A 17,492-nucleotide genomic window follows, 5' to 3' on the forward strand; every position below is an offset into this window, starting at 1 on the left:
ACAGCAAACAGTGATGTGATGATGACCAGATAATCTTTTTGTGATTTTAATTGAGGGATAAATATTGGCCAGGACATTGGGGATAATTCCTTTGCCCTTCCTCAAAGATAGTGCCATAGGGGTCTTTTGCATTAATCCAAGCAGGCAGATGAGATCTGGGTTTAACGTCTAATCTGAAAGTGCAAACCTCTGACAGTGCAGCACTTCCTCTACTACACTGGGTCGTCATTCTTGATTTTCATGCTGAAAGCCTGGCATGGCATTTGAACCTGGAATCTTGTGACTCGGGTGAGAGTGTACCCAACTGATGGGCTGCCTGACCTGCTGAGTACTTCCAGCATGTTCTGTTTTTATTTCAGATTTCCAACATCTGCAGTATTTAGATTATTTAAAGGTAGGTTTAATTTAACTGCAGTTAATATGAATAGTTTTAGTTCAAATACCCTAGCTGTTTTGCCATGACAACTTAACTTGTACTAGGTGCAGAACATGAAATCTATCCAATTGGACATGAGAGCGCTGACTATTGCATGGATTTATGGTTAACGTGTTTTGGCATATAGGTATATTATATGTTGCAATGAATTCAGTTGGTGAATTGTTATGAAACGTTAAAATAACATACTTATATTTATTTTAGGTATGGTTTTCATGCAGAACATTGCATATCAACACTCAAAATGTTTGATGGGGATGTAGGATCATCTTTGGAATATCTGTTGCAGCAGTGCTTTCGGGAAAAGTTTAAAGATAGAATCAAAGCCTCGCCCAAATTTGGTAACATTAGCATGGAGGATTGTGTGGAGCGGAGGCAAGAAGAAGCACTTGCTCTTAGCTCCATATATGAGAGCAAATTCTCTGAAAGGATTCAAAACCGGGTCTGGAGCGTTGAACTGGCGCTTGTGTTTCTGACACACAAGCTTAATAAATCGAGAAGCTGTGAGACTGAAGACTCGACAGCAAAGACTCTGATAAACATTTGCCAGCATTACCTCAAGGGTAGTTGCCGCTTTGGGTCGAGATGTAAGCTCCGGCATGAGTTTCCTTCAAAAGGAGAAAGGAAAGAGGACAGTCATTTGCGTTGTGATGCCAATGCACTCCTATACACACTTGAGATCCGATTTCCACCTGATAATAAGTATCCGTATGAGGTCCCACTTGTAGCCTTTTCTTCTACTAATGACAGTCTGCCCCAAGCTTGCCGTTTGCATATAACTGAGCATCTCTATGGAGAGGCCTTGTTAGCAGCAAGAACAAATGAACCAGTGGTTCACACATTGATCATGTGCTTGGAAAATGAAGTGAATATGACCGAACTGCTCCTTGAAACCACCCACAAATACAGTGTTCCTCCTGTTGTGCCCGCTGTCTTTACTGAACAAACTAACGGTCAACAAGCACCTCGCAACTATCCTCTTCGTCATCAGCTGGCAGGTACTATTGTGAACCTGGAATCCTTGGGATTTGTGTGGTACTTATTGCACCCTGAAAGGTTTTGTTTCAGAGTTCAGGAAAGCACAAGCTACGACTTGAGTTTTAACGAGTAATTTCTTGAGTCTTGAAGGAATTACCCTGTGGAATAGCGTGGTACTTACTGCAGTGAACATAGACTTAGTTGAAACCTTTTTATTGTAAAAGGGAAAATTTCGGGATGCTGAGGTTAACAGATTTCGGGCCAATACAGCAATCAACAGATCTTGAACCTAGATCCAATGCTTTCGGGTGGGGAATTGCCCTGTGGGTCTTTTTTATTTCGAGTAACAACAACAAAAAATTCTGTTTTTATAGCACCTTTCACAACCTCAGAATGTCCCAAAGCATTTTTTGAAGTGTTGTACCTATTTGCAATGTATGAAACGCAGCAGCTAATCTGAACTCGGCAAGCTCCTAGGAACACCAGTTTTTAAAAATGGTGAGATTATCTGCTCTAGTGATGTTGATTGTGATTGAGAGAGTAATATCAGCAGCAACATGAGAATGCTCTTGGTTGTCTTTGTGTAAAGTCATAGGATCTTTTCTATTCACTTGAGCGGGTGATAGTTCATAAGAACTTAAGAACTAGGAGCAGGAGTAGGCAATTCAGCCCCTTGAGCCTGCTCCACCATTCAATACGATCATCACTGATCTCATCTCGGCCTCAACTCCACTTTCCTGCCCGTTCTCCATAACCCTTCAAAACTAATTACTAATTAAAAATCTTTCTAATCTCCTCAAATTTACTTAAAGTCCCAGCATCCACTGAACTCTGTGGTAGTGAATTCCACAGATTCATGAGCCTTTGAGAGAAGTAATTTCTTCTCATCTCTATCTTAAATCTGATAGCCCTTATCCTAAAGCTAATGACCACTCGTTCTAGATTGACCCACTAGAGGAAGCATCCGCTCTATATCTACTTTGTCAATACCTTTTATCATCTTGTATACCTCCAATTAGATCTCCTTTCATTCTTTTAAACTCGAGAGAGTACAGGCCTAAACCGTTCCATCTTTCATCAAAAGACGAACTCCTCATCTCTGGAATCAATCTAGGCCTCTTAACTACCTCTCATGCAACTACATCCCTCCTCAAATAGGGTACCAAAACTGTACACCGTACTCCAGGTGTAATCTTGCCAGTATCTTGTACAGTCACAGCAACACTTCTGTACTTTTATACTCTATTCCTTTAGCTGTAGAAGCCAAAATTCAATTTGCCTCCCTTATTACCTGCTGTATTTGTATACTAGTCTTCTGCGATTCATGCACAAGACACCCAGATCCCTCTGCGTCAAAGCACTCATAAGTTTCTCTTCATTTGGATAATAAGTTGTCATTCCATTGTTCCAACCCAAATTGATAACCTCCCACTTATCCACATTAAACTTCATCTGCCAAATGTTGGCCCACTCGCGCAACTTATCTATATCCATTTGTAAATTTATTGTTTCGTCACTGCAAATTGCTTTCCCACCTATTTTAGTGTTGCCTACAAATTTGGCTATGGTGCCTTCTATCCCTCCATCCAAGCCATTAATATATATGTAAATAGTTGGGGCCCGAGGACCGGACCCTGTGGCACCCCACTAGTTACATCTTGTCAACTAGGAAAAGATTCATTATACCGACTCTATGCCTTCTGTTGGTTAGTCGGTCTTCTATCCAAGTGAATAAATTACCCCCAATCCCATGTGATCTTACCTTGTGTTTTAACCTTTTGTGCGGCACCTTATCAAATGCCTTCTGAAAGTCCAGATAAAATACATCTACAGGATGCCCATTATCCACGTGCCTTGTTTCATCTTCGAATAGCTCTAGCAAATTAGTCAAACAAGGTTTACCCTTCATAAAACCATGCTGACTCTCAATTGTGTTTTGACTTTTTAAATGTCCTGGTGTTACTTCCTTAATAATGGATTCTAACAACTCCCAACAACAGATGTTAAATTAACTGGTCTGTAGTTTCCTACTTTCTGTTTCCCTTTTGAGTAAGGGTTTTACATTAGCATTTTCCCAACCCACTGGAACCTTTCCCACATCCTTTAAGACCCTAAGATGCAGGCCACCAGGCCCTGGGGACTTGTCTGCCTCAATCCCAATAATTTGTTTAGTACTTTTTCCCTATTGATGATGATTGTTCCAACTTCCTCCCTTCTATTACCTCTGCATTACCTGTTACTATTGGGATAGTGTCCTCCACCATGAAAACTGAGACAAAATATTGATTTAGCATCTCCATCATTTCTGTGTTCCCCATTATTAACTCCCTGATCTCCTCCAAGGGACCAACATTCACTTTTGCTTCTCTCTTCACTTTTATGTACTTATAGAAGCTTTTGCTCTCCTTTTTTATATTTTGTGCTAATTTTCTTAATTTGCCTTCGCTCTTTTTATTACTTTTTTTTTTTTTAGTAACCCGTTATTGATCTTCAAAAGTTTCCCAATCTTCCTGCCTGCCACTGGCCTTTGCAATATTGCCTTAATTTTGTCTTTGTTATCTTTAACTTCCTTGCTTTGCCATGAATGTTTTTCCCCTCCTACAAGGAATTTAATCTCCCCTTAAACAACTGTCCTACCTTTTAGTCTTCCTACCCAATACGCTGGGACCAAATCTGTCCTCGTGCCAACATAATTACCCTTTGTTTAACTCTAGAACACTAGTGTGGGACCCCAGTTTCTTGCCCTCAAACTGAATTTGAAATTCTATCGTGCTGTGATCACTCTTCCCATGAGGTCATGAATTAATCCCCCCTTATTGCACAATATCAAATCCAGAATAGCCTCCTTCCTGATTGGTTCATTAACATATTGCTCCAAGAAACAATCTGTAATACGTTCAATGAACTCTCCCTCAAGACTACCCGTGACAATTTGATTAATCCAGTCTATATGCATATTAAAATCATCCATGATTATTGTACCTTTCGTACAAGCCTCCAATATTTCCTGGTTTATACTGTGCCTCACAGCAAAACTATTGTTTGAGGACCTATAGATTATTCCCATCGGGACTTCTTTCCATTGTTATTTCTTATTTCTATCCAGACTGATTCCACATCTTGGTCTCCAGTGCCTATATCATTTCTCACAACACCACTGATCCCTTCCTATACCAGCAAAGCTACACCACCTCCATTACATTTCTGTCTATCCTTCTGAAATACTGAGTACCCTTGGATATTCAACTCTCCTTGTAACCATGTCTCAGCAATTGCCACCAAATCATACCCCTTTGTCTCTATTTGCACTGTTAACTCATTAATTTTGTTCTGAATACTTTATGCATTCAGACATAAAGCCTTTAAGTTTCTAGTATCAAATTTCCCCACTCTTGTCTGATTCCTTGGTGCAATATTACTTTCACATGTTCTGTCCCTTCCTTTTATTTTATTTTCTTTTAAAAAAAATATATTTTATTCAAATTTTTTGGCCAAACAAAACAATACAAAGGTTTTCCTTTTTACAACAGTAAAACAGTACAAATAACAGTGGCCGTTTTTAACAAATAAATAAATAATATATAAACTAAATGGCAACTGCCATATCAAAAATAATAACTCTCCAAAAATAAAATCCAACAACCCAATATGCATAGCCTAATACAAATATCTATACAAAAAACACCCCTGAGGACCCGCCCGGGGGTTTGGCTTCCTTCCACATAAGCAATATCCTTTGCCGGGCTACTAGGGACGCAAAGGCAAAGACATCAGCCTCTTTCGCCTCCTGCACTCCCGGCTCTTCTGCAACCCCGAATATAGCCAACCCCTGCCACCTTCGAAAGCACCTTTGCCACCCCCACCCGGAACCCCTGTAGTGCCGGACATGACCAAAACACGTGGGTGTGGTTTGCTGGGCTTCTCGAGCATCTCCCACACCTATCCTCTACCCCGAAAAATTTACTGAGCCGTGCTCCGGTCATATGCGCCCTGTGTAAAACCTTGAATTGTATCAGGCTTAGCCTGGCGCACGAGGACAACGAGTTTACCCTACGTAGGGCATCAGCCCACAGCCCCTCCTCAATCTCTTCCCCCAGCTCTTCTTCCCATTTCCCCTTCAGCTCATCCACCATGATCTCCCCCTCGTCCCTCATTTCCCTGTATATATCCGACACCCTACCATCCCCCACCCATGTCCCTGAGATCACTCTATCCTGAACCTCCTGCGTCGGGAGCTGTGGGAATTCACTTACCTGTTGCCTCGCAAAAGCCCTCAGTTGCATGTACCGAAATGCATTCCCTTGGGGCAACCCATATTTTTCCGTCAGCGCTCCCAGACTCGCAAACGTCCCGTCTACGAACAGATCTCTCAGTTGCACAACCCCAGCTCTTTGCCATGCTCCAAATCCCCCATCCATTCTCCCCGGGACAAACCAATGGTTATTTCTTATCGGGGACCGCACCGAGGCTCCCGTCCTTCCCCTATGTCGTCTCCACTGCCCCCAAATTTTTAGTGTTGCCACCACCACTGAACTTGTGGTGTATTTCTTCGGGGAGAACGGCAACGGCGCCGTCACCATTGCTTGTAGGCTGGTTCCCTTGCAGGACGCCATCTCCAATCTCTTCCACGCCGCTCCCTCCCCTTCTCCCATCCACTTACACACCATTGAGATATTGGCGGCCCAGTAGTATTCGCTTAGGCTCGGTAGTGCCAGCCCCCCGCTATCCCTGCTACGCTGCAAGAACCCCCTCCTCACTCTCGGGGTCTTCCCGGTCCACACAAAACTCATGACACTTTTCTCAATTCTCTTGAAAAAAGCCTTCGTGACCATCACCGGAAGGCACTGAAACACAAAGAGGAATCTCGGGAGGACTACCATTTTGACCGCCTGCACCCTACCCACCAGTGACAGGGGCGCCATGTCCCATCTCTTAAAACCCTCCTCCATCTGTTCCACCAATCTTGTTAAATTAAGCCGGTGTAAGGTTCCCCAACACCTGGCTATCTGAATCCCTAAGTACCGGAAATCTCTTGTTACCTTCCTGAGCGGTAAGTCATCTATTCCCCTGCTCTGCTCCCCCGGATGCACCACAAACAACTCACTCTTACCCATATTCAATTTGTACCCCGAAAATTCCCCAAACTCCCTGAGTGTCTGCATTATCTCAGGAATCCCCTCCACTGGGTCCGCAACATACAGCAATAAATCATCTGCATACAAGGATACCCGGTGTTCTCCTCCCCTGAGCACTCCCCTCCACTTCCTGGAGCCCCTTCGTGCTATGGCCAGGGGCTCAATCGCCAATGCAAACAGTAACGGAGACAGGGGACACCCCTGCCTCGTCCCTCTATGAAGGCGGAAGTAATCAGACCTCTGTCTGTTCGTGACCACGCTCGCCACCGGGGCCCTATACAGCAGCTGTACCCATCCGATATACCCTTCTCCAAAACCAAATCTCCTCAGCACCTCCCACAGATAATCCCACTCCACTCTGTCGAATGCTTTCTCAGCGTCCATCGCCACCACTATCTCCGCCTCCCCCTCTGGTGGGGGCATCATCATTACCCCTAGCAACCTCCGTATGTTCGTGTTCAGCTGTCTCCCCTTAACAAACCCAGTTTGATCCTCGTGGACCACCCCCGGGACACAGTCCTCTATCCTCGTCGCCATCACCTTGGCCAGGAGCTTAGCATCTACATTTAAAAGGGAAATGGGCCTGTAGGACCCACACTGCAGCGGGTCTTTTTCCTTCTTCAAAAGGAGCGATATCGTTGCCTCCGACATAGTCGGGGGCAGCTGCCCCCTTTCCCTGGCCTCATTAAAGATTCTCGTCAAAAGCGGGCCAGTAAGTCCATATACTTCTTATAAAATTCCACCGGGAATCCATCCGGTCCCGGGGCCTTCCCCGCCTGCATGCTCCCAATCCCTTTTACCACCTCCTCCGTCTCAATCTGTGCTCCCAGTCCCGCCCTCGCCTGCTCCTCCACCTTAGGGAATTCCAGCTGATCCAAGAAACACATCATTCCCTCCTTCCCATCCGGGGGCTGAGCCTTGTATAACCTCTCATAAAATGCCTTGAACACCCCGTTCACTCTCTCCGCTCCCCGTTCCATCTCTCCCTCCTCATCTCTCACCCCACCTATCTCCCTCGCTGCTCCCCTCTTCCTCAATTGGTGGGCCAGTAGCCGACTCGCCTTCTCTCCATACTCATACTGTACACCCTGTGCCCTCCTCCACTGTGCCTCTGCCTTACCCGTGGTCAGCAGGTCAAATTCTACATGTAGCCTTTGTCTTTCCCTGTACAGTCCCTCCTCCGGTGCCTCCGCAGATTGCCTGTACACCCTCAAAAGTTCTTTCAGCAATCGCTCCCTTTCATTACCCTCTTGCTTCCAATATGTGCCCTTATGGATATCTGTTCCCCTCTAACCACCGCCTTCAACGCCTCCCAGACCACTCCCACCTGGACTTCTCCATTGTCATTAAGCTCCAAGTACCTTTCAATGCACCCCCTCACCCTTAAACATACCCCCTCATCTGCCAATAAGCCCATATCCATTCTCCAGAGTGGGTGCTGTTCTTTTTCCTCTCCTGCCTCCAGGTCTACCCAATGTGGAGCGTGGTCCGAAATAGCTATGGCCGTATATTCCGTCCCTGTCACCTTCGGAATCAGTGCCTTTCCCAAGACAAAAAAGTCTATCCGTGAGTATACTTTGTGGACATGGGAGAAAAATGAGAACTCCTTACTCCTAGGCCTACTAAATCTCCAGGGGTCTACCCCTCCCATCTGCTCCATGAAGTTCTTGAGCACCCTGGCCGCTGCTGGCCTCCTCCCGGTCCTGCACTTCGATCTGTCCAGCCCTGGATCAAGCACTGTATTGAAGTCTCCCCCCGTTACCAGCTTTCCCGCCTCCAGGTCCGGGATACGTCCCAACATACGCCTCATAAAATTTGCATCATCCCAATTCGGGGCATATACGTTCACCAGAACCACCGCCTCCCCTTGCAATCTGCCACTCACCATCACATATCTACCCCCACTATCCGCCACTATAGTCTTTGCCTCAAACAGTACCCGTTTCCCCACTAAGATAGCCACCCCCCTGTTCTTCGCATCCAAACCCGAATGAAACACCTGCCCCACCCATCCTTTACGTAGTCTGACCTGGTCTATCAGTTTCAGATGCGTCTCCTGCAACATAACCTTTAATTTCTTTAGGTGTACGAGTTCCCGTGCCCTTTTAATCGGCCCGTTCAGCCCTCTCGCGTTCCACGTGATCAGCCGGGTTGGGGGGGCTTTTTGCCCCCCCCCCCCCCTTGTCGACTAGCCATCCCCTTTTTTAATCCAGCTCCTCACCCGGTTCCCACATACCCGTGTATCCCCCCGACGGCGCCCTCCCGCCTCGACCACCCCACCCCGTAACAGCTCCCCCTTCTCCTTAGCAGCAGCAACCCAGTTAACCCCCCCCCCCTCCGCTAGATCCCTTTCTATCGTAGTTGCACCCCCCATGTTGCTCCCAGAAGTCAGCGAACTCTGGCTGACCTCGGCTTCCCCCCTTGTCCTCGACCCCCACTGTGCGAGGCCCCCTCCTTCCTGCGTCCCTGTTCCCGCCATAATTACCATAGCGCGGGAACAAAGCCCGCGCTTCCCATTCTGCCCTGCCCCTAATGACCGGCGCCCACAGTTCCTCAAACTCCCCCCCCCCCCCCCCCCCCAACATGGGGAAGAGAGAAAAGTTACAGGATCGCAAAATTAACAAATTTAAAAATCATCCCCCCCCCCCCCCCTTTTTCCCTCACCCCACATAATCACCCCACCACTTTGTCCCAAAAGTTCTTTCTCTCGCCAGACTATTCCAGCTTCTCGTCCACAATGAATGTCCACGCCTCTTCTGCCGTCTCAAAGTAGTGGTGCTTCCCTTGGTGTGTGACCCACAATCTCGCCGGTTGTAACATTCCAAACTGGATCTTTTTGTGAAGCACCACCTTAGCCCGATTAAAACTTGCCCTCCTTCTCGCCACCTCCGCACTCCAATCCTGGTATACGCGGATCACTGCGTTCTCCCACCTACAGCTCCGAGTTTTCTTCGCCCATCTGAGGACCGTCTCTCTGTCATTATAGCGGAGAAACCTCACCACTATAGCTCGAGGTATTTCTCCAGCCCTTGGTCTTCGCGCCAAAACTCGATAAGCTCCCTCCACCTCCAAAGGGCCCGTCGGGGCCTCCGATCCCATTAGCGAGTGAAGCATCGTGCTCACATATGTCCCGACGTCCGCCCCTTCTGCGCCTTCGGGAAGACCCAGAACCCTTAAATTCTTCCTCCTCGAATTATTCTCCATTACTTCCAGCCTTTCCACACACCTTTAGTGCTGTGCCTCGTGCGTCTCTGTCTTCACCACCAGGCCCTGTATTTCGTCTTCATTTTCAGCAGCCTTTGCCTTCACGACCCGAAGCTCCAGCTCTTGTGTCCTCTGCTCCTCCTTTAGCCCTTCAATCGCCTGTAATATCGGGGCCAACAGCACCTTCTTCAACTCCTTTTTCAGTTCTTCCACACAGCGCCGCAGGAACTCTTGTTGTTCCAGGCCCCATAACAAACGGCCACCTTCCGACGCCATCTTGCTTTGAGCTTGCCTTCCTTGCCGCTGCTCCAGAGGATCCTCCGCAATCCGGCCACTATCCTCTACCTTATCCATGCGTGTCCGGGGGGATTCCCTTCTGTTTTACCGCACAGTGTTTTTGGCCGTTTAAATTGCCGTTGGGGCTCCTATTAAGAGCCCAAAAGTCCGTTCCACCGGGAGCTGCCGAAACGTGCGACTTAGCTGGTCATCGCCGCACCCGGAAGTCCTTTTATTTTCTAGTAACAATCCACCGCATCATTAACCTGCACTCCTACCTTCTCCTTTAACTTTTATTTTCAAATTTTCCACACTACTATTTAGTCTAAAGCCCTTTCCATAGCCCTAGTGATGCAATTATTCAGGACTCTGCTCCTAGCATGATTCAGGGAACATTGTCCTATTGCAACAATTCCCTCCTTCTCCAGTATTGGTGCCAATGTCCCATGAATTCAAACCCATTTCTCCCACACCAACCTTTAAGCCATGCATTTACCTCTTTGATCTTATTGACCCTGCGCCAATTAGGTCGTGGCTCAGGTAGTAATCCGGAGATTATTATCTTTTTGGTTCTGCTTTTTAATTTAGCCCCTAGCTGTTTCTAATCCTTCAGAACCTCTATCCTTGTTCCACCTACGTTGTTGGTACCTACATGGACCATGGCAACTGGATCTTTACCCTCTCATTCCCAAGTTTCTCTGCAGCCCAGATGATATATTCCAAACTTGAGCACCCGGTAGGCAACACAACCTTTGGGAGTCTGGATGATGGTCACCGAGAACAGTGTCCATTCCCCCAACCTGCCTCGCTCATAGTCTCACTTGAGAGACAGCACCTGCCACTGTGCAATACTGAAATTAGCATGTCAGCTCAAGTTTCTGGTCCAGCACTTTGACCCCATAGCCTTTTGATTCTGAGGCTGGAGTGTTATCACTGAACCAGCGTTGGCACTTGGTTTTTGGTATGATTTTCATTGTAGTTTAGCCGATGTCTTTACAACCAACATGGTTAATATGTTATAGTTGCAGTGAAAGATGATGCTGGGACAGAAGTGGAAGATGATGACTTACTGGAGGAAGAGCCTGAGGCTGTGGTTATGGAAACTGAGAGTTATGTTCATCTGAAGAAGAGGCAGTTGAAGAAGTATAACTGGAAACTGGAGAATGTATATAGGGAAAACCAGAAACTTTGTAATAGTTTTCAAACCAAACAGGTAACTTCATCCATGTTCTAATTTTCTTCCTGAGAGAGACAATGTGTACAGTATATGATGGTTAAAAATGGTGTGCTTGGACTTTTTAGTGTGAATTTTATTTGTAAGGTCACTTTTCCTTCAGTAAAGATCTGACCTTTAGAAACGCATAATACCAGTTCAATTGAATTCCCTGTTGTAAGACTTGAATGTTTCAGATTAAATAATAGTGATGAGCAGCTCTGCAATTTTAAGTTGAAAGTTTTTGATATTATGGTATGAGGAAGCAGAAAGACAAAGAACTTGGGAATTCTTCATTCAAACAAATAATTTTCATTTGTATAATTCCCTTAATGTAAAATATTCCAAGGTAGTTTAGAGGAGCATTTTCATATACATTTTCACCCTTCACTGACCAAAAACTTGGTCAAAGAGTTTTAAGTAGTGTATTAAAGCAGGAGAGGCAGACAGGTGGTAAAGATCAGGGAAGACATTCCAGAACTTGGGACTTGGGCTGCTGAAACAATGGGAATTAGGGATGGGCAAGAATCCCATAATTAAAGGAGCACAGAGATCTTGCAGAATTAAACGGCTGTAGGAGGTAGTAGAAATTTGGAAGGGTGAGGCCATGGAAGGGTTTGAAAACAGATGATAATTTTAAATTTGAGGCATTGCTGACCCAAATCCTGATCCAGCAAGCACAGGATTGATGGATGAATGGAATGATGCATTGGGCTTCAGGTGGCAGAGTTGTTGAGCAGTTCAAATTTACTTGGAGTATAAGGTAGAAGGCCAGCTGGAGCAGTAAGTAGTGTCCAGACCTAACAAAGGCTTGGTTGAAGGTTTTGGTTACAGATGACAAATTAAACCTTGCCTGGAGAAGCATGGGTTATAAGGGATAGTCAGTATGAATTTGTAAAAGGAAAATCATGTCTGACTAATGTTATTGGGTTATATGACATAACATTGAAGTTTGTACATATATGGGCGTTTAAAAGACATTTGATATGGGATTTCATAACAGGCTAATTTGGAAAAAAGAAGCACATGACATTAAAAGTATGAGAGAACTTGGGTGCAAAATTGGCTACGGGATAGAGAGTCGTAGTGAATAAATGTAAATTTCTCGCCAGTCAGAAGAGGGGGCTGTGGCAAAATGCTTTTTTACAGAAATGAATAGATGACAGGGGCAGCATGGTGGCGCAGTGGTCAGCACTGCTGCCTCACTGCTGAGAACCCGCATTCGAAACCGGCTCCAGGTCACTATCCTTTGTGGAGTTTGCACATTCTCCCCGTTTCTGCGTGGGTCATACCTAAACATGTGCCTGGTAGGTGGGGTAGGGGAAGGGGGGTGGGGGTGGGGGTTGGGGGTGGGGGTTGGGGGGGGGGGGGGGTGGGAGAGAAAGCATTAGATACTCTATACTCTAAATTTGAAAGGAAAAAAAATGAATTTGCGACTTGGTCTTAGTTATTAAGGAGTACAATTTCAAAATTTGCTAATGATCCAGAACTTATCAAAGTTGTAATATTGAGCATGATCGGAGCAGACTTCAGGAAGACATTTACTGGTGCAATAGCAAATGTGTGTCAGGTGCCATTTAATACAAGTAATTGTGCAGTGATCCTTTGGAAGCAACATAGACAGTTTAATCTTTGGGACAGTTTAATCTTTGGGGGGAGTTGAAGAGCTCGATGCTTGGGGATGCATATTCAGCAATCTTTGAAGGTGGCAGGGTAAGTTAATAAGACTATTAAGAAAACACATGGGATTCTTGGCTTTGTAAATAATGGCATCAAGTATAAAGACCAGGAAGTCATGCTAGACCTTTTACTGGACTCTGGTTAGGCCTCAGCTGGAATACATGCCCAATTCTGGGCACCCCAATTTGGGAAGGTTTGTCAAGGTACTACTTGGGAAGGGTATAGAGGGGGTTTAACAGAATGATACCAGGGATGAGGGACTTCTGTAATGTGGAGAGATTTGGAGAAGCTGGGATTGTTTTTCTCCGAACAGAGAAAGTTATAAGAGACCTGAGAGAGGTCATCCGAATTATGTGGAGTTTTGATAGAGGGGTCAGTGGCGAGAAACTATTTCCACTGGCAAATTAGTCCGTAACCAGAGTTCATAGTTTAAAATAATTGCCAACAGAACGAGTGGGGAAATGACGGGATATTTCTTTACACAAGAGTTGTCACGATCTGGAATGCACTACCTGAAAGAGTGGTAGAATCGGATTCTGTAGGAATGTTTTAGAAGGTAATTGGGAATGTACTTGAAGAGAACTAATTTGCAGCATTGTGGGGGACAAAGCTGGGGTGTGGGTCTAAATTTGACCTCTTTTTCCAAGAGCAGATGTTCTCCTGCAAGATGTTTTAATCCACTGTTCTATAAATTGAGTCAGGGGTGTAGATGAGCAATATTACAACTCTGAACATAGGAATGATATGGGATTTCAAAGTCAGCCCAGGATAAGATATGATGTGGAGATGCCGGCGTTGGACTGGGGTGAGCACAGTACGAAGTCTTACAACACCAGGTTAAAGTCCAACAGGTTTGTTTCGATGTCACTAGCTTTCGGAGCGCTGCTCCTTCCTCAGGTGAATGAAGAGGTCTGTTCCAGAAACACATATATAGACAAATTTGTAGGCATCTTTGAATTTGTCTATATATGTGTTTCTGGAACAGACCTCTTCATTCACCTGAGGAAGGAGCAGCGCTCCGAAAGCTAGTGACATCGAAACAAACCTGTTGGACTTTACCCAGGATAAGATTGGACACCAAAGTTGCAAAAGTTCAACCAAGGATGGTGGCTTGGGAGAGGATTTGATTTGGTGATTTGCAAAGCGATTCTTTGCAGGCACTGAAGGCAATGGCTTTGGTCTGTTTGTTTGTTATTTATAGCACAGAAGGGAGGCCATTTGGCACAACGTGTTGGCACCAGCTCCCAAAAGAGTAACCTAGCCAGTCCCATTCCCCAGCCCTATCTCCGTAGCCCTCTAAATTCATCACTTTCAAATATAAATCCAGCTCTCTTTGAAACCTCCTGTGGGATCCACCTCCACCACTTTCCCGGGCAGTGCGTTCCAAACCCCAACAACTTTGAGTAAAGAGGTTTCTCCTCCTCTCACTCCTGGCTCTCTTGCTGACCATCTTGAAATTGTGACCCCTAGTCACTGACATACCAACTAATGGACACAGAATATCTTTCTTTACCCTGTCAGAAATGTTCAGAATTTTGAACACCTCAATAAGATTGCCTCTTAATCTTCTCTGCTCCAAGGAGAACAAGCCCAATTTCTCCAGTCTTTCCTTGTATCTAAAATTCCTCATTCCTGGTATCATTCTAGTAAATCTCCTCGGCACTCTCTCCAGGGCTTTAACATCTTTCCGTAAATAAGGTGCCCAGAACTGAACACCATGCTCCAAATTTGGTCTGATGAATGATTTGTAGAGGTGTAGCATCGCTTCCTTGCTTTTATGCTAACCCTATGCCTCTATTTGTAAACCCAAGGATGCTACAAGCCTTTTAAAAAATATATATTTATTAAAGTTTTTTACCAACACAATTACCAACACAATTTTTCCCCCCTTACAAACAATAACCCCCCCCCGTAACAAAATAACACGAAAACGCACTGAGCAAGATATATATGTGGCGAAATGGTATATTTACATAGCTTTATACACTGGCTCTCTCCTGCACCTTTATGTTATCTCCCCTCTCTCCCCGGGTTGCTGCTGCTGCTGACCGAACTTCCTCCTACAAGCCTTCTTAACAACTGTTTCAACTTGCCTGGTCACCTTCAGAGAATTATGCACTTGAACCTCGAGGTCCCTCTGCTTCTGCACCCTCCTCAAAATTGTACCATAGAGCCTATATTGACTCCCCATGTTTCTTCTACTAAAATGCATTCCCTCACATTTCACTGCATTTCTTCCCAGTTTCCACTTATCCAATACTGGATGTCAGACCAGTAGTGTGACAAATTGAAGACCGTGGAAGGGTCAAGAGAGGTGTTGGTGAGGTTGGACTGGCGGTTATCAGTGTACATGTGGAATTTGATATGCTGGAAAGGGGAAACATCTAGATGCAGAATAAGAAAGGACCCAAGATAGATCTTTGGGTGACTCCCAATGGTATGACGCAGGAATTGAAAAATAATGGCAGGAGATTCTGTAGCTGTGCCTGGATAGATGAAGTTAAACAACAAACCAATTATGGAGCTATATATCGGGTTTAAACTTCTGAAGCTCAGTGGGCTAGACAGCTGGTTTGTGATGCAGAACAAGGCCAGCAGCGCGGGTTCAATTCCCGTACCAGCCTCCCCGAACAGGTGCCGGAATGTGGCGACTAGGGGCTTTTCACAGTAACTTCATACTTGTGACAATAAAAAGTTATTATTAGGGGCTGGTTTAGCACACTGGGCTAAATAGCTGGCTTTTAAAGCAGACCAAGGCAAGCCAGCAGCATGATTCAATTCTCGTACCAGCCTCCCCGAACAGGCGCCGGAATGTGGCGACTAGGGGCTTTTCACAGTAACTTCATTGAAGCCTACTTGTGACAATAAGCAATATTTTTAATTTTTTTATTTTGTAAGGATGGCACTGGGTAAATAGAAGGCAATTGTTTCCAGTGGTTCTAGGGTCAAAGTTCAAGGCTCAAGCCTGAGGAGGCATTAATGCAAGATTAAATAGAAGAGATTTAGAAAACAGCTGGAGAAACATCTCTATAACAAGTTGTGAAGCTGTGGAAATCACTCCAAGGGTTAGTGATTTTAGCAGAAACTATGTCAACATTCAAGGTTCGATTGGACAGTTGGATGAAGGAAAAAGGGATATGAGAACAAGGAGGGGGAAATTGATTTGAACTGTTTGCTTGCTTGGAGAGCAAACGGCAATACATTGTTTGGCAGGGGGCCCTGCAGGGATCAAGTTTGTGAATGATCTGAAAATTGGTGGGGTGGGGTACATGGTGAGGAGGATCACCTTCGATTACAGGAGGATATTGATGGAATGAACAGTGGCAAATGCAATTCAATCTTGATAAGTGTGAGGTGATGTACTTGGGCAAGACAAACTAGGCAAGGGAATACATGATGAACGGCAGAACCTTGGGAAGCACCGAGGAGCAGAGGGACCTTGCTGTGCATGTGCACCGGTCCATTAAGTTAGCAGGGCAGGTGGATAATGTGGTTAAGAAGGCATACGGTATACTTGTCTTTATTAGTTAAGGCAATGAGTTTCGCAGTTGGCTATGCTGGAACTGTATAAAATGTTGGTTAGACCACAACTAGGATATTGTGTACAGTTCTGGAATCCACATTCTAGGAGGGCTGTGATAACAGTGGAAAGGATGCAGAGGAGATTTACTAGTATGTTGCCTGGGCTGGAGAGTTTTAGTTGTAAAGAGAGAATTGGATAGATTGGGATTGTTTTCCTTGGAGCAGAGGACACTGAGGGGGGCATGATTTAGATGTATAAAATTATGAGGCGCAAGGGGCTGTTTAGCACAGGGCTAAATCGCTGGCTTTGAAAGCAGGCCAGCAGCACGGTTCGATTCCCGTAACAGCCTCCCCGAACAGGCGCCGGAAGTTGGCGACTCGGGGCTTTTCACAGTAACTTCATTTGAAGCCCACTTGTGACAATAAGTGATTTTCATTTCATTTCATTTCATAGATAGAATAGACAGGAAGAAACGTTTCCCCTTCGTAGAGGGATCAATGACCATAGATCATAGATTTATGGTAAGGGGGTTTAGAGGGGATGTGAGGGGGACCATTTTCACCCAGAGGGTGGTGGGAGTCTGGAACTCACTGCCTGAAAGGGTGGTGGAGGCAGTGACACTCCTAACATTTAAGACGTATTTAGATGTTCACTTGTGCCAAGGCATACAAGGCTATGGGCCAAGTGCTGGAAAATTGAATTAGAATAGTTAGGTGGGTGTTTGTGACTGGTGCAAACACTATGGGCCGAAAGGGCCTTTTCTGTGCTGTAGACCGCTATGAATGACCTGATTCTGTCTTGTAAGTTCTATTTATTTCTTATTTCTATGTATCATCTTGCCTGAGGGCAGATGCTTGTCGTCCTTGAGTCCCAAGTAATTTCCTGATTTTCTGAAAGTTGTTGTTATTCCAGTCTTCCAGGCGCTATCAGTCAATGTTGCAGGAGAGGAAGAAACTTCCAGCATTTCATGAAAGAGACACAATCTTAGCTTTACTGAACAAGGCCCAGGTGCTGGTAGTGAGTGGTATGACTGGGTAAGTTTAAGCA

General features: G+C 45.3%; 1 protein-coding gene across 1 annotated transcript in view; it reads left to right on the top strand.

Moving 5' to 3' along the window:
* dhx57 (DEAH (Asp-Glu-Ala-Asp/His) box polypeptide 57) overlaps positions 1 to 17,492 on the top strand; it is a 137,717-nt gene that overhangs the window by 26,882 nt on the left and 93,343 nt on the right. The window contains exons 5-7 of the mRNA XM_072504326.1: positions 641 to 1,434; positions 11,052 to 11,242; positions 17,358 to 17,479. Of these exons, the coding sequence (XP_072360427.1) occupies positions 641 to 1,434; positions 11,052 to 11,242; positions 17,358 to 17,479 (1,107 nt within the window). The remainder of the gene's footprint in view (positions 1 to 640; positions 1,435 to 11,051; positions 11,243 to 17,357; positions 17,480 to 17,492) is intronic.

Source organism: Scyliorhinus torazame, chromosome 1 (genome assembly GCF_047496885.1).
Source record: "Scyliorhinus torazame isolate Kashiwa2021f chromosome 1, sScyTor2.1, whole genome shotgun sequence".
In the NCBI taxonomy this organism is placed as follows: Eukaryota; Metazoa; Chordata; class Chondrichthyes; order Carcharhiniformes; family Scyliorhinidae; genus Scyliorhinus; species Scyliorhinus torazame.